The sequence below is a fragment of the Hyperoodon ampullatus genome, assembly GCF_949752795.1.
Source record: "Hyperoodon ampullatus genome assembly, chromosome: 15".
NCBI classification, from domain to species: Eukaryota; Metazoa; Chordata; class Mammalia; order Artiodactyla; family Ziphiidae; genus Hyperoodon; species Hyperoodon ampullatus.
In genome coordinates this window covers 58,334,976-58,362,194 of record NC_136928.1, presented here as the reverse complement: position 1 = coordinate 58,362,194, position 27,219 = coordinate 58,334,976, and the positions used below count along the sequence as shown (strand labels likewise).

The window sequence follows — 27,219 nt, the reverse complement described above, 5'->3', positions numbered from 1 at the left end:
TGGTTTTTCTCCAACATTTTACATAGTTTATTGTCCTATTGCATTATTTGAAACTTCCAAAACAATACTAAATAACGATACAAGCGGTCAATGCTATTTGTTCCAGATTTTAAAATGGCTTCTCTATTTCATAGTTTGATACAGTCGTCAGCATGTTTAAAAAGTTTTATTCTATCCCTAACTTACATGGAATTTTTATTAGTAATTGTTGCTAGATTTTATCAAATGCTTTTACTTTCTACTGCTATAATAATACAGGTTTTTTCTCTTTTAATCTAACACAGTAAATTTTTTTGATGAATTTCCAAATTTTAAACTATCTTTATAAACCTGAAATAAACATGGGCTTAATTTCCTTTCATTCTTTTTGTAACTTTCCACTGGATTGTTACTAATTCTTACTAACTTTTGTTTAGTATCTTAGCTTCTATATTCATAAGTGAAATTTTCTAGTTTTCTTTTACTATCCTCATCAAGTTTTAATATTAATACTACTTGGGAGCTATTTCCACCTGTTTCTCTGGCCTGTGATAGTTTAAATAGTAACCTACCGCAGTTTCATGGAAGCTGGCACAAAACTCCTGGATCAGAGACAAAAGGCAGTTTGTTACTCACAGCAATAGCAGTAGTGACAGATCAGCATTTTGGTGCCAATTTCCTAAGGGCAATGTGAAGAGGACCAGATGACACCTGCACATGCAGCGGTTGGACTACAGGAGAGAAGAACCCTGGGTTTAAGGAACCTGATAATTTCATAATGGGCACTAAGCATACCTGCCATTTGCTCCACTGCGAGACACACTCTGTCTTCCAGGGTCATAAGTAACCTGCCCTCTATTCTGAAGGGAACCACCATGTCTACCTTCCACAGTCGTTCACCATCCAAACATCCTGGAAAAGATGGCCCAGTAGTTCACTCGCAAATGCACAAAAAGGTGAGACCCATGGAGAGCTATTTCCCAATGGTGGACAACTGAGACCAAAAGGACAAAACATTAGTACTTGTTTATTCTTAGACAGTGGGCATGTGAAAGTCATTACATTCTTTTCTATCTTTTTCTATATTTTTTAAACACCCCTTGCCAAAAAAAAAAAAAAAAAAAAAAAAACAAGGAAAGAAAGAAAGAAAAAAGAAAAGAAAGAAAAAGGAAGAAGAGCTTTCTCGTAATGGAATCACTACTTCAAGATTTGGTGAGTGTTCCAGCAGAAAATGGTGACTTCCTTTTAGGGACATTGCAGAATTCCTGAACTGGATGGGTGGGGCAGGGTAAGGCCCTTCTACTTCAAGGAATCTACAATATTAGGTCAACTTAGAAGGCATTTCAGAACTCCTTAGCTATTCTTACTCAGTACCTCTGCATTTCATCATATTCATAGGTGAACAGGGACAGATAATTGGAAATCTCACACACACACATACACACACACACACACACAATTTCCAAATAACTCATGGCTGGGATTATCCACGTTTCTTAATCTCTTTAGTCTTTTCTTAATGAGGTCAGTGGGAGGGCTGTTATTTTTGCTCCTAAAGCACTGGTGTATGAAAAATGTCATGGTCACAGGAAAGTCAGTGGTGAACAAGATAAACATGACCCTGTCCCACAGAACTTACTACGTACAGGAGAAGAGAAATAATTCAACAGAATAATAAGATTTGATTGGCTCTCAGATTCACTAGAAATTGATTTAGCCCTCTCCCCTCCCACCTCTACTCACCCACTGACTCTCTAAGGAGCCTTTGCCAGAGGGAGTTGGTGTCGTTTTCCTGTGTTTGTCCCATAGAGAGTAATAGAACAGGAGGCCCAGGGAAACCATAGATTAATAAAAGATCCAGTAAGGTGCTGGTTGATAAAAGGTATCTGCTCAGGTAACTCTCCTCTCTTTAGCTCAGATTTCCCTTTTCATAGGAAATTCCAATGTCCAGCTTCACAGCTTAGTTGAATACTTATTGCTTTAAAGGACCCAGCAAACCTAACATACCATTAAAAATCCAAAATTAGGATATTCTCTCGACGTCTTTGCCCAAAATGCAACACCCCACATCCTTGGTCCTTTCCTTTCTTCTGCCCCTCTGATGCCATTCTTGTGGCCATAACAGTATGTCAAACATACACACACACACACACGCGCGTGTGCATTTGCTTTCTCTACATTTCTAAAATTTCCTCTTATTCACTCCAAAAGGATGTAGGAGTGGCTACTAATTCTGAAATAGGAATAAGATTAGCTAATGAGGATGGTCTTTTTACCCATCCTCTCAGCAAAAATCAAAACACAGCTACAGTTCAATTTAAGCAAATACTTAAATGAAAATTCAGATTTATAGAAAATATTAAATTGAATTAATGTTAAATCCATTGAATAGTCTTTATTTTTGAAAGCATCCAGAGTAGAATTCCTTTACTTAGCAAGCGTCCCTCACAGTTATTTCCCAAAAATATTTACTCTGAAAGAGAAAATGTACCTGCAGTTTGGCTTTTTCCCAGATTTGATACCAGAGATACCGAAAGTCAGATAAGCAATGAGCAAAATGCAAAACCAGATTCTAGTTTCCTTCAAAAACTGAAGTGACAATTCTAATCTGCTGCCATCTAAAACGCTGGGCTGCCGCAAATGATTTTGAAAGATGGACTTTATCTGCCCCCTGCTGTATTCTGAGTAAATGACAGGACATCCTAATTTAGCTGCAGGAGACAGAGCCGGACGTGGTGTGTACTAGCACCCCTTACTAGAATAGAAACGTTATGGCAAAAAGACCGTGCCTGGGCTTCACCACTGTGTCTCCAGAACGAAGTGTAGCTGGAATGTAGCAGGCATGACATTAATATGTGCCAAATGCATGCACATACAGGAAAGGAAGCTGTGTTCACATACTCCGTTTGCATAAGCATAATACCAAGCACATATAGGCCCAAGGGGGGGAAAATATTTTGCAATTCTCTGTTCATAAGTGTTTGAAATAAACTGGTGGCAATCAGGCATGACTGGCGTCCTCTAATAATTCCACGGGGCTAAGCAAAATAATAAATTGGAATATTCAGACTTAACAATAAAGATAGATTTTCTAAATGTTGCTTACTGCCAAGAAATAAATCTTTGAGAGCTTAGGATCTAAAAGCCACAAGGTTAAAAGACCATATGATTATTTCCAAGATGGAGGACTGGTTGAGATATCATAAAATTCACTGTGTTATCTCTTTCATCCCTTTCTCCAGAGACCCCTCCTGCTACCAGCCCTCTAGTCATTATCCGTATATCTCTCAAACACTAGTGAAGGCAAGGACAAAAATAATAGGCGTCTTCCTTAGTTGGGGGTGGATTTATTGAATATGAAAAAAGTCACGTTAGGGCTAAGATTTAGACATTTGATATACCTCCATACCTACCCTGAAGGTTAGGCTTCTCCGATGACTCAAAAATCAGTGTATGCAGAACAGTTCTAAAGGGAAGATAATTAAGTGCCAATGGATGTGATATAGAAAATGTCAAAAGAGAAATGTTTCCACCAGGGGAATCTTTCTACCAGTTGAGACTGGCACTTGGCCATTTCAGGTTCCTTGCACCACGCCACTAAATCAGCAAATAAGATGGGGTGCAGTGGGGAGTGCTGACCATTTCAGCTGAGGTCGTTGATCTTGGGTGTTAGGGAAAATAGCAGTGCTTCCTTAGGCCGGAGCAATGTTCACAAACTGAGGGGTCCTCCTTGTACCTCCCCATGGAATGCTGCAAGTTAGCAGGAGTAGAGCAACCTTAGAGAAGTAGAGGGCCACCAAGAACTCAGATGCTCAGGAATAAAGGTTAGGGGGTCACTCCACCAGGTAAAGGCAGACCAAGTTGTGGCTGAGGGCAAAGGTAACATGGAGTGGGTAAATATCAACTATAGCCTTATATTTCCCCTTGCAGGTGAGTTACGTTATATAAGAATATATGTTAAATTTTTCCGCTCTCCCTTCCCCAGATATATAGTGTATATAGCCTCTGTGGATTTATTTTACAATTTATCCATGGCTAACAGGGCATTAAGAAAAGAGTGTGTTTAAATTAGAAGAATGAACATCAGAATTCTGAATATGGAGCTGAATGCAATCAACTGAAATTTGGGGCTTCCCCTTTTGAGGAGAGAGTAGCATATTTTGTATAATGGATTGTTGCATTGTGTTCTGCAGGCTAGAGATTTAAGGATGGAAGGAGGGTGTACATTGATGTTGGGCCTCCAGAGGGTGACTGGGGTGGACATCTGTCCCTACCCCGAATCTTTCAAACAGCTTCTTCTCGCTTGGATAATTCTCCAAGTATAAATCCTACCTCCCTCATCTGGAATAACTTTTTTAAAATACACTGAAATTTTGAAATTAACACAACAGGTGTGTTAGAGTCTACCAATCTTACATGTGTAAGACTTTGTTTTGAAAGTGAATTTTCTGAGAAAACAGAGAAGGTCCAGGCCAGCAAAGGCAGCCAGTTCTGAAGTCAAGTGGTGACGGGACTGTCTCCACCGTCCACAGCAGAGTCCAAGTGTTTTGGCTGGGCTCCGTTACATGGTCAAATCTGAGGTGTGGTTCTGAGAGTTGTTCCTAGAAGCTCAACCTAGCTTCTCCAGAAATTCCACAAATTTCTAATCGCCTTTGTGAATCCCTTCCCAAGTAGACTAGCTAGAGAGGATCCTATTGTTAGAACTAAGGCGTCTGATTAGAATAGAAAAAGTTAGTAGCTATGTGCCCAAGGCAGTTTGCTTTGCCTCTCTCAGCCTCAGCTTTGTCATCCTTGAAAACTTTCAAGCACTGTTGTAAAGATCAGAAATAATACAAAATGTCTTATATCTAAAAAAAACTCTATGGAGAACAGTATGGAGGTCCCTTTAAAAACTAAAAATAGAACTACCATGTGACCCAGCAATCCCACTCCCGGGCTTAATTCAAAAAGACACATGCACTCCAATGTTCATTGAAGCACTATTTACAATAGCCAGGACATGGAAGCAACCTAAATGCCCATGAACAGAGGAATGGATAAAGAAGATGTGGCACATATATACAATGGAATATTACTCAGCCATAAAAAGAAACAAAATTGAGTTATTTTTAGTGAGGTGGATGGACCTAGAGTCTGTCATACGAGTGAAGTAAGTCAGAAAGAGAAAAACAAATACTGTATGCTAACACATATATATGGAATCTAAAAAAAAAAAAAAAGTTCTGAAGAACCTAGGGGCAGGACAGGAATAAAGACGCAGACGTAGAGAATGGACTTGAGGACACGGGGAGGGGGGAGGGTAAGCTGGGACGAAGTGAGAGAGTAGCAGCTGCATAGCACAGGGAGATAAGCTTGGTGCTTTGTGACCACCTAGAGGGGTGGGATAGGGAGGGTGGGAGGGAGACACAAGCGGGAGGGGATATGGGGATGTATGTATATGTATAGCTGATTCACTTTGTTATACAGCAGAAACTAACACAACATTGTAAAGCAATTATACGCCAATAAAGATGTTAAAAAAAAGAGAAAAAGAAAATGGGGTTAGACTAGGTAGTGGTTCTCAGTCCTAAGTGCACAATAGAATCACCTGGGGAACTTTTAGAAAATGGATAACCAACAAGGACCTACTGTATAGCACAGGGAACTCTTCTCAATGTTATGTGGCAGCCTGAATGGGAGGGGAGTTTGGGGGTGAATGGATACATGTGTATGTATGGCTGAGTCCCTTTGCTGTGCACCTGAAACTATCACAACGTTGTTCAGCAGCGATACTCCAATATAAAATAAAAAGTTAAAAAAAAAAAGGAAGAAGGTGTCAGTGTTTATCTCCAACAAGTTCAAAGTATTCAAGATAATTGGTTTTTATATTTTCTAAATTTCTTGCATTTTATAATGAAAGGAAAAAAAGATGTTTTTATTTGGGGGGATTGTTTAAAAAAATGAGTTTACAATATAGTCCCAATTCCCACTGTTCACACGTGGAATTTGGTCTGTCTGACCCAGTCTGTTTCTGGTGACAGGAGCATGACATAGGCCTTGACGTATTAAGAAAAATCATGAAAACTTGGAAATAACCAAAAGACAGTTACAGCATGTCCTTTCAAGGTCATACTGGTACGTTGTTTAACATTCCTGCCAGGGTATTTCTTAATCTAGGGCAGTGGTTCTCAAAATGTAATCTAAGGACCCCTGAGGGTTCCCAAGACACTTTAGGGATTTTGCAAGGTCCTCCCTTTCCAACTACATAACTGTGTGAGGCCAACTTTTCCTCATATACTTCAACCAAAACAACATATTGCAACATATGAAAGCAGAAATTGATATAAGGCTTCAGCTGTCTTCTGATAAGCCAATTAAGGGTTCTATTTGCAAAAGTGTAAAACAATGCCTTTTTTCTCAAAATATATCTGAAGTTATTTTCATTAAAAAATGTTAACATATAGTGGGCTTGTTATTTTTATTTTTAAAATACAGTTGACCCTTGAACACACGGGTTTGAACTGCGCAGGTCAACTTATAAACGGATATTTTTCCTTAGATACCAACTGCTGTGCTACATGATCCATGGTTGGTTGAACCTAGAGATGTAGAACCCAAGACAAAGGGTGGACTGTAAAGCTATTCCTGGATTTTTGACTGTGGGAAGGGTGGGTAACCCTAACCCTCACCTTGTTCAAGGGTCCACTATAACTAATACTTAAACATTTGTTTTAGTTTCTAATAAGGTTAATATTGATAGATCATTGGGATCCTCAGTTTTTAAGAGTATTAAGGGATACTGAGAACAAAAGTTTGAGACTCGCTGAGCTACATACTTGACTTTGCTATTCATTTTGGAGGGCTCAGATCACTCAGCACACTCATTTCAAAACACCCTTCCTGGTAGACTGCATAATTCCTGTTCCTCCGATTCTGCTTCAAACCAGCTTTGCCATCTTATCAGTTTCCTCATTAAGGAGGTGAATAAATTTGACTAATACTCATTATATATGTATGACAGTCAAGTTTGATCTTTTGAAGATTATACCTTGATAGGAGGTGTAATCTCTGCTGATTCATAAAGACATTTACGATTTAGCCCTGGAGTTCTTTTCTTTGCATTCAAATGTGGATGAAGCAAGGAACACTATGAAAATCTCTTACTCTTAAACATTTCCCTAATGAAATGAAATAATACAACTGCGATGATCAGCTGTGCCTAAAACTACTTTGTTCCTCGAGGAAAGTATTTAAGACAGAATCAGTCCTAAGCTTGGGAAGCAGAGCGGCAGGGTTTTTTTAGTTTTAAATTTTATTTATTTATTTATGGCTGTGTTGGGTCTTTGTTTCTGTGCGAGGGCTTTCTCTAGTTGCGGCAAGTGGGGGCCACTCTTCATTGCGGTGCGCGGGCCTCTCACTATCGCGGCCTCTTGTTGTGGAGCACAGGCTCCAGACGCGCAGGCTCAGTAATTGTGGCTCACGGGCCTAGTTGCTCCGCGGCATGTGGGATCTTCCCAGACCAGGGCTCAAACCTGTGTCCCCTGCATTAGCAGGCAGATTCTCAACCACTGCGTCACCAGGGAAGCCCAGAGCGGCAGTTTTAAAAGAATGTCTAAGGTTAAAAATGGGTCTGTAATTTGGGAGAGACAATATTCACTTTAATATGGAAGAATATACTTTTTTAAAAAATTTATTTTATTTTTGGCTGTGTTGGGTCTTTGTTGCTGCGCGTGGGCTTTCTCTAGTTGTGGTGAGCGGAGGCTACTCTTCATTGCCGTGCATGGGCTTCTCATTGCGGTGGCTTCTTTTGTTGTGGAGCACGGGCTCTCAGTGCGTGGGCTTCAGTAGTTGTGGCTCCTGGGCTCTAGAGCACAGGCTCCATAGTTGTGGCACATGGGCTTAGTTGCTCTGCAGCATGTGGGATCTTCCCGGACCAAGGCTCGAACCCGTGTCCCCTGCATTGGCAGGCAGATTCTTAACCACTGTGCCACCATGGAAGCCCTGGAAGAATATACTTTTAATCTACTGTTAATAGCTGTCCTTTCCGACACAGGCTCCACCTCCCTCTCAGGTAAACAACATAAGAACATAATTTCAGCTGTCTGCAGAAAACTTTCCTAGTCAGTATAAAATCAGCAGAAATTGATCACCCTACTACCCATTAGGAAACACTTCTCAAATCCTTCGGCTCCAGTGCACATCAGAATGATCTGAGAGGCCTATTAGACATACAGATTTGAGTTCATTGTACAGTGTGGGGCGGGGCAATACTGTGCATTTAAAACAAGCACTCCGGGTGATTGATTTAAAAATACATAAAAACACACTTTGAGAAATTATCTAGACAATTAAAACCTGCTGAACTGATCTCTTCCATTTTTCTAAGAATCACCGTGTATGCTTAACATCTACATGCCAAGTCTGTCTACGGGGTCCGTAAGGCACTTCACAATCTGACTGGTGTCTCACAACTTCCTCTCCCACCACTCCATCCATCTCTGCCCTACAACCCCCTCCCATCCTGGAGCCCAGCTGGCTCACTGCTGCAGTCCTCCTTGCTGTTGACCTCTTTCCCTCTCCCTTCCCCTGCCTGTACAGTACTTCATTTTTCACAGCAGTGCAATAGCATGGACAGTTCCTGGCTATTTGGACTCTAAAGCCAGTAGACGTGGCTTCCAATCCCAGAACGCTTTGGTAAAAGTGGCCGACCCTGGGGGGGCCTGCTCCTACATAGCCACCGAGTCCCTGTACAGGAAGCACTGTCTTGAACAGGGGAAGCAGCAGCTGGAGCCACAGGAGGCAGACCTGGCTGAGGAGTTCCTGCTCACTGACAGCAGCGCCATGTGGCAGACGGTGGGAGAAATGGGCTGCTTAGAAGTGGAGGCCGAGGCCAGGATGGAGAACTTGCGAGTGGCAGTTCCAGGTCAGCCCCTAGCTCTGACTGCTGCTGGGGGCCCAAAAGCCAGACAGACAGCTTATCACCATGGCAACGGACCCTACAATGATGTGGATATCCCCGGCTGCTGGTTCAAGCTGCCTCACAAGGATGGTAACAGCTGCAATGCTGGCAGCCCCTTTGCCAAAGACTTCCTGCCCAAGATGGAGGACGGCACCCTGCAGGCTGGCCCAGGAGGTGCCAGTGGGCCCCGTGCCTTGGAAATCAACAAAATGATTTCTTTTTGGAGGACTGCCCATAAACGTATCAGGTCCCAGATGGTGGTGTGGCTGCCCAGGTCAGCTCTGCCCAGTGCTGTGACCAGGCACCCAAACTATGATGAGGAAGGCCGCTATGGGGCCATCCTGCCCCAGGGGGTGACCGCTGGCACCATCACCATCTACAGCCCATCACATGGGCTGTAGAGCCCACGTGGCTCATTGCCAGCAACGCCCGACCTGACCGAGCAGGCAGTGAGTTGAAGGCCATGGTGCAGGCCCCACCCAGCTATGTCCTCGTGGGTGCTGACGTGGGCTTACAGGAGCTGTGGATTGCAGCTGTGCTTGGAGACGCCCACTTTGCTGGCATGCATGGCTGCACGGCCTTTGGGTGGATGACACTGCAGGGCAGGAAGAGCAGGGGCACCAATCTACACAGCAAGAGAGCTGCCCCAGTGGGCATCAGTCGTGAGCACACCAAGGTCTTCAACTATGGCTGCATCTATGGGGCGGGGCAGCCCTTCGCCGAGCGCCTCCTAATGCAGTTCAACCACTGGCTCACGCGGCAGGAGGCAGCTGAGAAGGCCCGACGGATGTATGCGGTCACCAAGGGCCTCCGCAGGTATCGGCTGTGAGATGAGGGCGAGTGGCTGGTGAGGGAGCTGGACCTCCCTGTGGACAGGATGGAGGATGGCTTGGGTTCCCTGCAGGACCTACGCAAGATCCAGAGAGAAGCTTCTAGGCAATCACAATGGAAGAAGTGGGAGGAGGTTGCTGAATAAGCCTGGATGGGGGACAGAGAGTCAGCAATGTTCAAAAAGCTGGAGAGCACTGCGATGTCTGACACACCACGTACCCCGGTGCTGGGCCGCTGCATCAGCCGAGCCCTGGAGCCCTCTGCTGTCCAGGGGGAGTTTATGAGCAGCTGTGTGAACTGAGCGGTGCAAAGCTCCACTGCGGACTACTTACACCTCATGCTTGTGGCCATGATGAAGTGGCTGTTGGACGTGTTTGCCATCGATGGGCGCTTCTGCATCAGCATCCATGATGAGGTTCGCTACCTGGTGCAGGAGGACTGCTACCGTGCTGCCCTCGCCCTGCAGGTCGCCAGCCTCTCGACCAGGTGCATGTTTGCCTACAAGCTGGGTCTGAACGACTTGCCCCCAGTCAGTCGCCTTTTTCAGTACAGCCGATATTGACCAGTGCCTCAGGAAGGAAGTGACCATGGGTTGTAAAACCCCTTTCAACCCAACTGGGATGGAAAGCAGATACGGGATTCCCGAGGGTGAAGCACTGGATATTTACCAGATAATTGAACTCACCAAAGGCTCTCTGGAAAAATGAAGCCAGCCTGGATGGTAGCTCTGCCTGGAGGCTCTGTATTTGCTCCCGTGGAGTTTCATCGGGGCGATGCAGGCTCCTAAACTCAGGCTTTCAGCCGTGCTTTTTGCAAAAGGGCTTGCCTAAGGCCAGCCGTTTTTCAGTAGCAGGACCTGCCAAGAATGATTGCCTCTAATTGACGGTGCAATTGAGTTCAGAACCAAGATGCCAACGTTGGTGCAGGCTGTAGGACAAGGGGGCATTGTTGCTTGTTGGGTAAAAAGAAAGCAGAAGCCCCAAAGTTCCCATTAACTCAGGCATTTCACTTCTTTTTCCTTTTCTTCTTGGCTGGTTCTTTCCTCTGTCCCTCATGCTCTGATGCAGTGCCCTAGAAGGGGAGAGGAGTAACGCTCTAAATGGGGTAAGCCTGCTCGGAGGCAGTGGAAACAAAAACAAAGATCCTTTATCTTCTCACCAAAAAAAAAAGTGGTCAACCTGTGAGTCTCAGATGACTCCTCTATCAAAACGGAGGTTAAAATACCCACCCCAAGGTTATTAGTACACCAGCACTGGCGGTATTTCGTTTAGATGCTAAATGTGTTCGTTTGGGGGTTTTGCCTCCTGTAAAACCTTCAATCCTCCCTGGAAGAACTAACTGCTCTCTCCTCTGTTCTAAGCAGTGCTAGCATTCCTAGAGATACTCGATGTATATAAAAACCCTTATCTCCTTACTGCACAGGTCTGTAAACCCAATTCTGTTAAGGACTTAAGAGCAGATACTTAAGAAGCTGCATTAGATCAAATCAGTATACTAAAGTTCTAAAGAGAATCCAAATCCTTAAGGGTAACCTAACCTCACTCTCCCCCAAAGTTATTATACCAGATACTTTTTACTTAATGATCATGTTCCTTCGCATTTTGAGGCCAAGGGGAAATAATGCAAAACACTGATACTTTCGGGCCCATAGCTGCCACGTAACCACCTCGCTCATGTATAGCGGACGGTATATGTTTAAATACAGAAGGTGGGTGAAGGCGATGAAGTTGAACAGTCCAGCCCATGTTAAAATACTCTGAGGGCTTCCCTGGTGGCGCAGTGGTTGGGAATCTGCCTGCCAACGCAGTGGACACGGGCTCGAGCCCTGGTCTGGTAAGATCCCACATGCCACGGAGCAACTGGGCCCGTGAGCCACAACTACTGATCCTGCGCGTCTGGAGCTTGTGCTCCGCAACGGGAGAGGCCGCGACAGTGAGGGGCCCACGCACCGCGATGAGGAGTGGCCCCGGCTCGCCGCAACTAGAGAAAGCCCTCGCACAGAAACGAAGACCCAACACAGCCAAAAAGAAAGAAAGAAGCTTTCATTAAAATAAAAAAAAATACTGAGCATTTACCATATACAAAAATACTAGATAATATGAAAGATTAAAAGATGCATGAAGTATGGTTTCTTCTTTCCAAGGAGCTTAATCCAGTTGAGGAAAAAAGAACTTACTGATACTGCTTTTCTCCATAGACAAAATAACAATGACCACCACCCTCCAAGATTCATCATGTTTTTTCTCTTCAGGAAGCAGAGGGTGTAACATTAAGCGTAGGTATGGTTTGGAAGGATAGATGCACGTTTCACAAACATCATCCCCATAAAAGGGATTCAGAAGAATGTCTACCAGGATTTTGATATATGTTCTCAACTCATTCTCCTCACAACCCTGAGAGGTAGGTATTATCTCCATTTTATAGATGAAGAAGGTGAGGCTCAGCTGTTACCTAAGTGTTTGCCCAAGTTCACAAAGCTTGGAAGTGGTGGTGCTGGGAACAAAGCTCTGTTTTTAACTCCAAGGTCCATCTCCTTTTCCTGGAGTTGAAATTCAAGTATTCATCCAGTTCTAGGTTACATAAGTGTTTAGGGAGTCTTCACACTTTGTGTTTGGGAAATCTAAACTATGCCATTTTAGACGACCTTTCTTGCTTGCTCTGTCAGTAGCTATAGACCCATCTTCCTCCACAATGACCATGTTGTTTGCCATATAAACGTATTTGTCAGAAAGCTTAAAATTAACTTATTTAAATAACAGCCCAAATTACTCCTATGCCCCACCAAAAAAAAAAAAAAAAAAGAATCATTATGGACAAGCTTCAGGAAGTAGTTACCAGCAGATGGAGACTTAAGACAAGCAAAACTGAGTACAAATTTAATACGCTACCTGCTTCTTTTCATATTTGATTCTCTCACCAATCCTGTGAGAGGGCAGGAATTGTCATAAAAAGTAAGGAAACTGTTAGCAGAGATCCAAGGTCTAGTGCTCTCTCCTCAAAACCCCACTTACCCTCAGAAGGGTCAAAGCAACCATGTGAGCATTAAAGAATTACTTAATGGCCTAGAATGTCAGTTATATGAAAAAAAAATATATCATGTACAGGGTAATTCTATTTTTGTGTAAAATAAAAATTGAGTATGTTTTATGCAATATAGCGACGTGTCAATAAGCACAGGGAAAGATTTCCACAGCACACACACCAAATATATGGTTACCTCTGGGGTGTATCAAAAGGACCAGAAGATTTTCACTTCTTGCCTCATGTGACTTGTTTTTTTAATATAGTATTATGGGTAATTTTCACCTTGTTTCAGTATTAACAGAATCTTTTTTCTCCACATTTAGTACTTTTCAGAATGCAGCTAAGACAGAGCTTTGAGTTAGGAATGTTACTCATCTGTGTCTGAAACCTTCCACTGACTCAAACCCTTGGAGGTGTGGAGTTGCAGAATCCTGGTTTGCAAGCCTGAGATACCCGAGACACCTTTTTTGATAAAGTGGTTTCCTACCACACGACTGTTGTACTAATGTGCTAAAAGTGCTAATGTATATTTAAGTGCTTGATTGAGCTATGCAAAGGCTATAGTCCCGTCTTCTCCTAAGCTTTTTTACACCCTTTAGGCACTTTTGACCTGGTCAACTGCTAGCTTTGGCACTGAAGAATCGAAAAAGTCACAAACCTAAAGAGAACATAATAGGAGCTGTATCGCACTCAAGTATGTCAAGGGTAGATCAATTCTTCAGCCTAAATTCCAGCAAACTGCAAATCTGGAGAGAAAAATTCCTAGGATCTGATAGAAGACTTAGGTAGAGAAGGTGGCATTTCTCTGTCCTGCTTGGGAAAGCTCTAATGTAGCTTTGTTTGCCCAAAAGCCAAGTGGAAGGATTCTCTCTGACAGAGGCTCCAGACTGAATCCAAGTAAGACAGTCATTTGATTAGTAAACTCTGGCCAAGTAAGATGGCTGCCTGAAACAGCTGCCAGCTCTCCAAGCTGATTCTCACCATCACCCCACAACTAGGACACAAACGGAAAAACACTGAGGTGCACAGATCAATTATGGTCAAAGTATGGGAAAATTCAAGCCAGGAATGAAGCTGCTGAAACCTAGAAGTGTGTGCAACAGACCCAAGCAACCCGCACTAGCAGAGAAGCAGCTCATCAGAAAGCTTTCCGTAAGGCCGTTTGACCTCAGTGGACCACTAACAGCAACGTCAGTGTTTTCTGAAATTTCATGGTATATTTTAATAGGTTCTTAACCAAGTTAAGACCAAAAAAAATTTTTTAATCCCACAATAATGAAACAATGTAACTAACACCAGCAGCACTCACACCTACAGCAAGGGTCAAGTCCCTAGCTAGCCCAATTCTGGAAGTAAAATAACTAAAGGAAGCCCTGCTCAAAGTTCTGAAAATATAAACCCTCAGAAATTAAATACTGCTCTTCAGCTTCACAAGTAGAATATGTTCAGTGAAGCAAGGATGACTAACTATCTTCATGAGAGACATACAAGGCATACACAATAGTAGGGTCACAAATGATTGTCCCTTCCACAAAAGTAAATTATTTATGTCTTAATTAGGAAGATAGACTGTTTGTTATTAAGTTTCTTTTTTAAAAACCTACCTTATAAATTACTAAAAAATTATACCACAGAAAATATACTAACACAAAACTTATTTCAGCAAACAGTTTTGAGTTTGTCTTTATTCCCTTTTATTGCTTCTTGCTTAGCAATGTCCAGAGTCTTCCAGCTGAAACCAAAGTACTTTCTTAGAATCCTTTATAGAATTGTATCTTTGGGGAAAACACTCTTTCCAACAAGAAATACTAAGAAATCCAATGGTTTAGATTTCACAACACTTTTGCTTAAAAATAAATAAATAAATAAATAAATAACCAACCTGTCTTTAATTTCAGAAGAATTGCTATTATACAACAAACTTTTTATTTTTTCCATTCATAAAAACAGTCTACAGCATTCATAAAATAGGGTGGTAAAAGAAATAAAAAGAGACACATTTCAGGTGGATTCTGTTTAAGAACAGATGAGTTGGTAGCAGTTTAATACAGATGGAAACAAATACAATCCATATAAAAACAGGATTTGAAGCAGGAGGCAGATATATCAACCAAAGTAAATTTAGAGCTTTCGGCCATGCAACTCAACATCTGAGTTCTCTTCACTTAAAAACCAAACTAGACGCTTTAATAGGTGTTCATAGAAAAGGTTACAAAAGTATTACAGAATGTTAGCCTTACATACACCACAAAAAAGAGAGAAACAAAATTAATAAATCCCCTAGGCTAATCACAAGTTTTCCCTAACAGAGACAGACACAGAAAAATAACTTTTTACAAGCTTAGATTCGAGGTATGAGGTACGATACCTTACAGCTCTCACTTGGGTGTTTCCCACTCATGCTCTTTTCAGTATAAACAAATAGGTTTATGTAATGGAATACATATTTGAAGAATTCCTTAAAAAAAAAATCACAAGTTCCATTTTATATATACAAATTTTTAATTATGTACTGAAAATAAATTACAGGAAGGAACTTTAAAATGCAACAGAGGACAAAGTCACGATAAACATTCCCATTGAATTCCCTTGGGGGGAGGGGGTGGGGGGAGGGTGGTGAGATTGCAGTGCTCAAGATAAATATCACAAATATATCAAACACTTCAAACTGTCTATGCATTCACACACTGACATGAGCCACAAACATTCCTTCACAGGGACTGTACTCATTAGCCTACCACAGAACCAGATTTTGTCATAAACTACAAAACTTTTAATACAAAATCGTATTTATATATTTATAATTCATATACATGCCCTACCTGTGATTTTAGAAAATAAAAGCTACACACTGTATAGACACTCTTAACTCATAGCTGTAGGCAACATTTTTGGATGGAATTTCTCCCCCAATAAATTAACGGCATATTTTATGTACATGAAGGCTAAACTGCATAAAGACAGTTCAGTTTCCCAGATATGCATCTCCTTTTAGGGCAGGTTTATAAATTTAAAAAGGCAAGACAAATGTACACCTCAGAATCACTTTCTTAGCTATAAGATTTTTCATGTAATTTCTGTGAAGTTTCTGATACATGCATTTATGTAATACTGGTATTGAAGGCAGTAAAGCAATATATACTTTTAATGTCGTGGCTCAATAAAGGCTTCATTGTCATTCCAATCTGATTCTTGATACAGTGATTCATAACTTCTCTAAAAATTAAAATTTCAATGGGACACTGTGTTAAAGAGACTCTAAATAGATTTCTTAAAATATTTCCCTGAAATATCCTTTACATAAGACAAATTTCACTAACATTAGATTAAGTAAAAAGGGAAAAAAAAGAATTAAACATGGTACAAGTGCGCATGAAAACTAATGCTCCTCAGCCAGTCTTCATGTCTTAGGAGCCATGAACAGAATGCTTAAAACCAACAAACAATTTCACACTCTGTGGCAGCCATCTGTGAAGCCAGTTATACTAAACTACTTCTACAGTTGATTGTAAACTTTGGTTTATCTTTGAGTTCTCATTGTACAGCAAGCATGAAAAAAAGAAAGAGGAGTCCATGAGGAGATGAACTGTCAGTCTGTCTTTAATCTGGCATGATGAGACACCTGGTCAGTCAGGCCTGCTTTGATAGAGTTTGTTACAGACTGCCTTATGTTTTCCTCCATCAAATTATCACCCAGGGGCTTCAATACCTGTGGTATGAGAAATGTGCAAAACAAATAAAAACATGAGGTAAAAAAAGAGTTACATATAAAAATAGATATAAAAATTCAATTCAAAGCAATGAAGAAAATAACCAGGAATGTGGGAAATAAAAAGGTGCTTCTCCCAAAAAAAGTTATGATGCTACAAATAATGCAGTTAGACATTTTATAATGCAACAAAAATTACTTTCCTCCTATTCAAACCATTTACAATTCCTATGAGATGGATGTGCAATTCCATACCCTATATGCAGCATCAAATCTGGTATGTATACAGCATTTATGCAGACCGGCCCAGACGGTCCTGCTTATTGTCCTACATGTGTAAGTGTGAACACTTCGGATAGAGAAAAAAGTTTAAAATACTGTCTAATTTTTCTTCTTGTTATTGTTGGATGACAGTCTCTGTCGCTGTGCTGATGAAAGAGCACGATGAACCATTCGACGTCTAGTAACTTCAAACAGTTTGGAAAACACCTAAAACATGGGAGTGATTCGTTAGGAGAATGACTCAGAGTGCCTTGAAGTTAAAGAACTTAAGACTATAAGAAATTGAGACTTTGTAGGTTTCTCACCTTCCTGGGACTCCTCTGAAGCAAAAGAAAAGAGAAATGCAAAAAAATTTAGACAAGTGTTGACACAGCACAGATCTTCTGACTAGTGATCATCTTACCTCAACTATACTGAAAATAATTTTACACACTTTAGATTCTTCCATTTACATGTCTTGTAATAATGGCACCTCTAAAATCCTAGAATCAATGCTGTACGGGAGATGAGTGGTTTTCAAAAGAAGACAATGTACAACTATCGAAATTCATGTTGCAGAAAATTAGTAATGGTCCAACATTTTTTTTTTTTTGCGGTACGCGGGCCTCTCACTGTTGTGGCCTCTCCCGCTGCAGAGCGCAGGCTCTGGACATGCAGCTCAGTGGCCATGGCTCATGGGCCTAGCCACTCCACGGCATGTGGGATCTTCCCGGACCAGGGCACAAACCCGTGTCCCCTGCACCAGCAGGTGGACTCTCAACCACTGCGCCACCAGGGAAGCCCCAACATTTTTAAAGTAGGTAATATTTTAAGTGACATTGTGATAGCTTTTTTTTTTTGAGGTTGTGATAGCTTTTAATCCATCTTCTGTCAGAAGATATCAAAGGAATATAAAGAATGAGATTATTTTTAAGATATAAAAATTTAAATTTTACAAACATCCAGACACAAGCTTCCAAATCAGATCTGAATAGAGCATTTCTATAAAGAAGAAATATAAAATCCAAATTAATATAGTGGGTCACTGTATAAAATAATAATGACATTATTAATAGAAAAGTCAACATCCAATCAACTTCTTCAGTCTTTGAATTTAAAGCCAAAACCAACATGGACCTGCATATCTTAGATCTTCAAATAAGCCCAATACTTCATCAGCCCAGAAATGGTATCTGAAAACACCTTTTCTAACTGTCCATCAGTAATAACTGTAGTTTTCATTCTGGTCCTTGACATGATGCTCAAGTATTTCATGATGATCATTTTAATGACAACATCCTTAAATGAAATTTTCTGAACACAGGCAATTCCAGACAACAGTTGGCTGATATACAACAAGGCTTTCCTTAGTAGATACTTGTCAGGCACAACTGTGAATTCTGGTTTGAGGTAAAAAATCATGATTTGAATTCTGGTTGAGATAATGGATTATGATTAAGAAAAGCTGGTTCTCTGTTTGTGGTGCTTTGCTTTGTTCATTAATATTTCCGTAGTATAGAGGTCAAACAAAGTTTCTTTGATGTAAGAATTCCCTATAAGATTGTTCCTTGTAGTACATTAGTAAATCACTACTAACTTCATGGAAGGCAATGAAGACCCAATATTTTTCCTGGAATATAAGCATGCCTTGGTTCTTGCCAATATTAGTAAGAAACTTCTTTTGCTTTTCTAAAGCAAAAGAATTACACTTCCAAACTTCTTTCCTTACCTTCATAACTCTTGCACTAATTATATTTTCTTTTCTTAAAAAAAAAAAAAATCCTTAAAGACTCTGGTCCTGCCCACTTGTCTGGTATAATCAGGCCTATGACTAAGAATCTATCCAAAGGATATTACAGATGTAAGCCAACCAAAGCACACTATAATTACAACTTTAAAGGGGAAAAAAAACAGTTCATACTTTATATTCAAATTATGCATCTAAACAAAAAGGAAAATATCCTTTTACCATTCTCCATATAAAGGAAAAGTAGGTGTGCAAATACTTGGGGTGGGGAATGGGGGACTGGAAGGAGGGGTAGGGAGTCACAGGGATAAGATTAGTCACTGAAAAACCAAAAGAGATACCAACCTGTTCCCATAGTGTTTCAGCAATCTGATCAATCACTGTTCCAATTTCTCTGAACTCCCCAGAGTATTTAACATATGCCCAAGTACAAAGAGACGTCAGTGCTAACCCCATGACAAGGTTACACAAGACGGCTATAGAGTTTAGGCCAACGAAGCCAGTCAGTCCTGAGATTATATACATAGCAAACATGACTGCAAATAGTGTGGCAGGGGTACGAGCAGCATAGAAGATATTTTTGCCATCATTGTGCTTTATAAAATTTGCATAGGTTTCTTCTATTTCAGCCTCAAGCTGGTCCTGATAACGACGGCAGAATTCATCTCCACCCATTTTTTTTACTGAACGAAACTGTTTAATCGCCACTTCCTTGAAATCCAGGTGTCTTCGCTCCAGATCTGAAGGTGCAATGTAAGGCTTGTCCCCACCACATACCTGTACAGGCAGGGTTACATTAGGACAGATTACATGCTGGAAATAATTCACACTTGAAAGCAATTCCCTGATCATAATTTTTAATCTCAAAAAGTCAAACCACCTACATGGTTTAGTTTTAAATCTGTTCATAATACTTCACCCATTATCATAACCTACTTATTTCTTATATGTTTAACTGACTCAAGCAAAATAAACTTTCCAAAATTAATTATATTGGTATTAATTATATACCAATAAAGACAAAAAGAATTATACTGCAATCTGTACCTGACTTCACCTGGCCCAGCAATACACCAAAAGAGTACAAAAGATTGCTGGCAAGAAAGTGGGTAAAAGATAACATAAAAAAGGTACTTTAATGTTTGAGTTAGCAAGCTTAGCAAAGAAATTGCTATTGCCCTTAAGCTGATGTTGCTTGCATCAGAAGCTACTAATAACAGCACTCTGAATCATGTGTCAGAAAATATTTCAGTGTGGTCTATGTAATAACTTACTACCCATATCCTGCACTCTAACCATGGAAATTATATTTTTAGTTTATTTCCAGCAGAGATGATAAAGGGAAATTTGGGAATGATGTAACATGACAATGTATAAGGAGCACAAATTGGTTCAATTATTTTAAATATAAAAATCTTCTATCTTACTCTAGTGTAAAATTTAAATTTTAGTTACAAACCTGCTCCATACTTTTGCAATAGATCTCTCTTGCTCCTGCTACTGCAGCAAGATTATTAGCTTCAGCTGTTGCCTAAGAAATAAAATAAAATGTGCCAATTTTATGTGAAATACCTGATAACTATAAACTCTGATTAAGACAATAAATTATGTACAATGACCAAGTCTGAAAATGAATCAGAGAAAATATTATCAACTTCCAGTTTTCCTTTCTAATTGAAGGAAACACCAGTATAAAGGATATAATAATTGCTTCTAATAGTACTACCTGCTTAATTTTGTTTTGCTTAGGTTTGTTAAAGTGGGTTTGTAGAAAATACCACATATGCCCAGGAAATTATAGAGAATTAAACACATACAACCCTAAAATGTGTCAAGTCCCCAGGTGCAAAGAATCAAGAATTACTCATATGGTCCTCTCTCTCATAATCAGTATTACACACAACATACATTTTAAAATCCACAAAACTGCTTATTGTATGGGTTTTATGAAAAAACAGTTTAATCCACTATAAAACTGAGAAACTGCCCAAAGCAGCAAATTTTTTAAAAAATGAATTAGGTTAAAGTAACATTGTCCCTAAAGAACACCTTTTTAAAAAAAAGAAAAACAAAATACTAGAACCAGACGTGAATCATTAATATCAAGAGAAAATAAGCCTTATTTCAAACAACGTTCATTGTCAATGACTCAGAAAGCAGAAGCAAGGCTCTTGGTTTGGCAAGGCACATATGAAGCTATCTTCTGAAGCAGAAATTCTCCTACACTTTTTGAGCAACTGAAGAGAAGGCACCGAGGACCCTCATTTCTGGTGTGCAAGGTGTGCGACCTGTAGTTACAAAAACTCATTAAAACTTCAGGACCCATGCCTTAAGTATCTAAAATGTATTTGCATGGAAAGAAACACTACCCCATTTCCAACATTTATCTCTAAAGCAAAGATTTTTTTTTCTCCTTCGTAAATAAATGTATGTACAACACACACACTACCTGAAGCATGGACTTTGGATGTGGAAGTTCCTCTCCTTGATAAATTTTAATGTAAGCCTAAAAATACAGAAGACTCATTATATTCATAGGTTATGCAATTTGGCTCCACATCCCCAAAGAAAGAAAAATCATTAAATAGAAAAATGATTCACACTATTATAAGGAAAGTCTAGGCTTTAAAAATCATACACTCTCATTCCAACAGAGTTAACCCTATTCTCAACATTATTGTGTATGTTGCTAAATAATATCCTAGAGAAATGTCTCTAAATATAACTCCAACTTGGCATAAAAGTTATGTCTCATATTTAAAAGTTATATATAAAATGCCATCTACTTTATGAAAAGAAATCCATAATTCTCCCCTAATGCCAACATTTCAAATAAATATGTAAGAAAATATTTTAACTCAGTATTTTACTTTGACCAGCTTAAAGTATACTTCAGTTCAAGGGAACAAAAATTACTGAATTTGTGGTTTAAGAGTAAGAAAGAAAGATGAAAAATTTGGGGGGTTGGGGTTTTTTTTTGTTTTTTTGCAGTACGCGGGCCTCTCACTGTTGTGGCCTCTTCCGTTGCGGAGCACAGGCTCCGGACGCACAGGCTCAGCAGCCATGGCTCATGGGCCCAGCCGCTCCACGGCATTTGGGATCTTCCCGGACCAGGGCACGAACCTGTGTCCCCTGCTTCGGCAGGCAGACTCTCAACCACTGCGCCACCAGGGAAGCCCAAGATGAAAGTTTTTAAGTAAGTTCCATATAGGAATCTTTCACCTCAACTTTCTACTGACTCTAAATTCATAACTGAACAAAGATAGTATGAAAGTGATCAACTGTCCATTAAATAATACAAAAATACACTCTTAGTTAACTGTATTTCCCTTCCGTCTATTTACAGCTACAATGAATAAATACAAACCTCTACAATAGTCTTGCTCTGGCAAGCAAGCTATAAAGACTAGAGAACAGGGCTTCCCTGGTGGTGCAGTGGTTGAGAGTCCACCTGCCGATGCAGGGGACACGGGTTCGTGCCCCGGTCCGGGAAGATCCCACGTGCCGTGGAGCGGCTGGGCCCGTGAGCCATGGCCGCTGGGCCTGCGCATCCAGAGCCTGTGCTCCGCAGCGGGAGAGGCCACAACGGTGAGAGGCCCGCGTACCGCAAACAAACAAACAAACAAACAAACAAAACGACTAGAGAACAGCAGAGGGGGAAAAAAAAAATCTATGCATAATTTACTTGAGCTCAAACCCAGTCTGGATACTTTCAGCTGCTCTTATCAAGTCCCAGACTCCGAGAGAAGGCTTTTGTGAGAACTCAGGACACAGAATTATGCTCCCAATACCTATTATCATCCTCAAATGATAGAGAGGTATTATAATACCATGGTGAATGGTTCTTCTTTCCATATCAGAGTTGGAGAAAAAGTAGGATAACTCTACAAAGAATAAAATCACTGTCTAGAAGATACATGTTGTCTGCTACAATCTTAAATATTCTTAAATACTGATACATCCAATTCAAGGCAAAAAAAATATAAATTTTACTTTTTTGCTTTAAAATAAAGAAATTTCTTGTACATACAGATGAGTTTTAAGTCAGCTATATTTCTAACTTAGACAAAGCCATTTAATGTAAGAATTTTCCTACCTTAAAGTATTCTACAAGATCTCTACAAGTGACTTTAGATCCACTTATCTCTTTTTCTACCAAATTTTCTGGGGCAAGCAGCAATGGAACCAGATTTCGAAGCTCTCGTTTAAACTCTTCATCAATATCTAGTGGACACGAAATTAGTCAACATGTTAGTAAAAAAAAAAAATAATAAAATAAAGTAAAGTCCCCATTGGTAAGAGTTAATAAAATTCTATTTCATAAAATAAAAATATGCTACTTAAGCATAGATTCATTTCAAAAAACTCATCCAAACACGTCACACTGTCACATCTCCTAGGAAAAAATATAACCACCCCTCCACTCTACTACCCCACTTCCCTCATCTCCCAATAATTCTTTCAGCCCAGATAATAAATAAAACTGTGGCCTACCAGAACAAATTCCACATCAAGTATTTTAACTAAACTATTCTTTCCAAATGGCAAGCAATTCATGAAATTGTATTAAATTTTAATACTAAATTTTGTTTCTCCAGCCATACTGTTAAAAGTTTAGTCAATCCTCAAGCCTTTTGCCATCATGCTCAAAATAATCCTAAAACATACGCAAAAAATTACACCATCACCCCCAAACAGACTTAAATCTAATTACATCAATATAATATATTGGTAATGCTTTTTAGCAGACTGCAATCAGATGAAATACTGAAATGTTCTTAGCCTTCAGTATTTTTAGGACATCAGTGCTGAGCAACAGACCACCTTATAAAATGTTAATCAATATGCCAGGTGTTTGCAACAAACCAATACATTATAATCACACCATTAATAATGCATCAAAATGTCCTCCAGTATAAAAGAGAAAATTTAAGGAACCATGTATTTTTTTTAACTTTCAGCCTCTAAAACTTAAGTTCTGATTTTAGCAAGAATGGGAATTCCCACCTTTCAATCTCCCATCAAAACTAGGATTAGTTGCAACTTTAAGACCAGGATGTGGCAAAAGGAAGCAACCAAGATTTGAGAAACAATTGTGAATGTGCTTCCTTACATTCTGTAGCTCTTCATGTTGATTTTGTTTTACCTGGGGACAGAAGGGGCAAGGTGAAGGTGCAAACAAGAAAAAAACACATTTTTTTAAGAAAACACACATACGTACTCACATGCATGCACACTAACTCAGATGCTAGTCTAGATGTGTGTTTCTTGACAATAAAATTTTACTAAAGACCTATTTCTAACCATTTGATAAGACCCCACTCTTTCTTAAACCAAAAAAGATTTTTCCCCATGTTAGCTGCCAAGGATATGAATAAATACAAATAATAATTAATCATAATATCTAACACCAGAACAACAGGTGTGGTTGTGATTTATAAACCAGTAAATAAATTAAGAATTTGCCTTTAAAGTACTTATAATGGCAAAGAGAAAAACGAAGTGCTAATTTGCCTACAAATAAAAAGGTCAGCCCCTGAGCAAAACAACAGATAAGGCGAAAAGCTCCAATGCAGTCCAAAGAGACTTAAAAATTTATTAGGATTTCGGCACTCACTCCAAATGATTATTTATGATTTATGCTAGTTTATCAGTGTTTTGCAGAAGAGAGACTGCTATGTATTTCTGGAAGGAAATCCTAATGTTAGATTTTTATTAACTACTTATCGCAATATAACTCACATATTCTTCCAAACTCTTCTCAAAAACCATTCTAAAAAACATGCACCATTCGTAATCAACAAAATCTGGAAACTACCTAAATCTCCATCAAGAGTAGAATGGAAAACCTGTTGCCTGTTCATACAATGGAATACTGCATAGCAATGAGAATAAGTGAACTAAACTACATGCAACAATATGGATTCATCTCAGAAATGTAATACTGGGCAAAAGAAGCTGGACACAAAAGAATACATACTGCATATGATTCCTTTCATAAAAAGTCCAAAAACAAAGCCTGTTGGAGGTCAAAAGAGTAATGAAGGGTTTGGGGTGGGGGGCCAGGAGTTAGTGGATACAGGCAGTTGCTTCTGGGTGGTTACATGGCTATGTTCAATTTGTACAACTCCTCAAGCTGCACACTTATGATCTGAGTACTTTTCTGTATCGCTTCAATAATATATTTTAAAACCTCCTTATCTTTGAAGTACATAATTCTGAATTTAGTTAGTATGCCTGATGTGCTGTGGGTTAATTTCTTCTGAACAAACCAGGGAAAACGCTGATGAATGAAATTATCTCTGACAAGTCTAGAAATGCCTTTCAAATAATCCAAGAAATGAGGAGTTGGTTTTGATCTCGTTTTAGGATTAAGAAAAATTACATTATACCCTAAGTCTTTGAATGTGGCTGCGAAATTAAATGCATTTTTCCATAGGAAACAAACAAAATTTTATTACCCCAAAGAGCTAAACCTCCTACTTATGAATAAAGGTATTTTTATGTATCTTTTGTGGACGTCAGTAGGTAGGTAGTATCTGACCTGAGGGTTTCCCAAAGTACTTCCATGTTATTTTCCAGGAATGACTTGGTGTGGCATTTTGCATAGGCCAGGCCAGGAGTTTGGATATTTGGGTCCTACTCCCGGTTATCAATGATTAGTTAAGTGACCAAAGGCAAGTCACTTTTCTGGATCCCAGTTTTGTGTGTGTGTGTGTGTGTGTGTGTGTGTGTGTGTAAAGCCTATACTAGATAATGTTTAAGATCCCTTTTTTCTCTATATGCTGCCACTCTACGAGATAGTATTCCTTGGAAAGAGAGTCTCACATCATCTGTGTTCAATGCATCCACACTAGATTATCCAGCCTGTCCCAAATGCTCAGAAGCTCAGCTGGGCCAGAAAGAGAAATGCATGCAACCTGAGCAGATCAAAAAGTTAGTCTACTTCAAACTTTTATCCTTTGAATATTGATTTATTGAAGGGGCAGTTGGCTCTGGAGAGAAATATCCATTCCTTAACTTCTACTTGAGGGCATTTCTATTGTGCTCTTTCACAGGAGTGCTACCAATTTACTTCTCATCAATTATGTATGCAGTTATCTGGGTTAACTTGGGATACTCAATTTGTTCCAATGACACTTAGAGGTTGGTAGTCTAAGCAGCAGTCCAGACAGTCCACACCTTCACCTGGGGCTTAGTGCTTATGTTCTCCTCTCTAAGAAATGGGGGCTTACCTGCAATCTCTTTTCAAGGAATTGTTTCCCACCTTCCAAACCATATGAATGTTCATAAGGGTAACTCCAGTCTCGAATCAAAAACATGAGTGTCTACAGAAAGGGAAAAAAATTGAAATCATTTCTTATAAAATTTTACCAAAAATTACTACTTTAATAACTGAAGCACCCCTTATTCCCTAAAAACAATCCTTATCAAAAGCTATAGTAACCAAATGGCTTAATACTACTCATAGTTATATCAAGAGCCTACATAAGCCAACAATACTCCCAGCTCCTATACCAAGAAACTACCTCCATTTCAGAACCTCACTGTGTATAAAGAGTCACCACAAGCAATAATACAGGATATTTTAAAAAGAAACAAAAGACATATTGGGGTATACAGGTCATAATTTTAAGTCAAGATTGTGTAACTAGAAGACCAACTAACCTAATTCTAGACCAATTAGTTCTTTTCACAGAATTTTTTATTCCTAAATGCTTAAGTTCCTCAACTCAGCACTACTGACACTTTGGGTCAGATAATTCTTAGTTGTGTACGGCTGTCCTACATTTTGTAGGATGTTGAACAGCATGTCTGGCTTCTATAAACTAGATGCCAATGGCATGAACTTCCTCCCCAAAACTGTGACAACCAAAAATGTCTCCAGACACTGGCAGATGCCCTCTGGGTGGCAAAATTACCCCAGTTCAGAAAAACTGATAGAGGCCAAATAGAGTATATTTCATCATATACACAAAATGACATCATAACCTGCCCAAATATTTCATAAAAGTGATCACCTGAGCCAGACAAGACTGAGGCAGAATCAATGTAACCCACTAACAGAATCACCAGTGATGCTATCACACAAGAAGGACTTCACACACTGATGAGCAAACAGGGTGGAGTCATTCTCACCTACTATAACACAACTAACCAAATAGTACGATGTCTACTTCCAGATTACACTTATTTCAAAAAAGAATCTATCTGAAATTAACTCTGCTTTTTTTTAAATCTCTAATGGTAAGACTCCACAGAAGCAAGCAGAGCATATGCTTCTCAAACCAAGGTTAATTTCTGACTTCATATTATGCACCTAGCATTTAAAAGTAATGAAAAAACACATGGGGGAGAGATATAATAAATTCTGAAACTTTTCTATTTGAAACAAAAATAAAGAATAACAGGTCTAACCTCAACTTGTAATATACCACACACACACAAACACACACACACACACACGCACATGTACAACCAATAACATTTTCTAGTAGTTTATCACATATAAAAGAAATTTACATGACTGACTCAAGTTTTGGAAGTAATATCCAGTCAAGAGAAATGTTATTAACCTCTTTAAGTAAAAGTATTAAGAACCAGTCTATATTCATTTGTTCTATTTCCTATCCTGTAAGCTGCTACTGATAAGATGGTGATGACATTACCATAAATTAGTTTCAATTCCACTAGATCTGTTGCTAAAAATGAGTTTCACATAATGTCCTC

General features: G+C 39.6%; 1 protein-coding gene and 1 pseudogene across 5 annotated transcripts in view; one reads left to right on the top strand and one right to left on the bottom strand.

The window, feature by feature from the left end:
* The first annotated feature begins 854 nt into the window (after positions 1–854).
* Positions 855–10,455, top strand: LOC307064231 (DNA polymerase subunit gamma-1-like; annotated as a pseudogene). Its single transcript has 2 exons — positions 855–935; positions 8,644–10,455. The product of its transcript is annotated as a DNA polymerase subunit gamma-1-like (transcript).
* Positions 10,456–16,361: 5,906 nt separating this feature from the next.
* Positions 16,362–27,219, bottom strand: part of ATL2 (atlastin GTPase 2) — a gene marked incomplete at both ends in the record, with an annotated part of 57,068 nt that continues 46,210 nt past the window's right edge. The window contains 8 exons of one of the 4 annotated variants that reach the window (XM_079720853.1): positions 16,362–16,481; positions 17,069–17,083; positions 18,835–19,266; positions 19,949–20,020; positions 20,939–20,995; positions 22,586–22,713; positions 23,497–23,635; positions 25,725–25,817. In XM_079720853.1, the coding sequence (XP_079576979.1) occupies positions 16,362–16,481; positions 17,069–17,083; positions 18,835–19,266; positions 19,949–20,020; positions 20,939–20,995; positions 22,586–22,713; positions 23,497–23,635; positions 25,725–25,817 (1,056 nt within the window). Of the gene's footprint in view, positions 16,482–16,862; positions 16,971–17,068; positions 17,084–18,834; positions 19,267–19,948; positions 20,021–20,938; positions 20,996–22,585; positions 22,714–23,496; positions 23,636–25,724; positions 25,818–27,219 lie in introns of those variants that run through there. The other 3 variants (XM_079720855.1, XM_079720852.1, XM_079720854.1) reach the window with 3 other exon arrangements.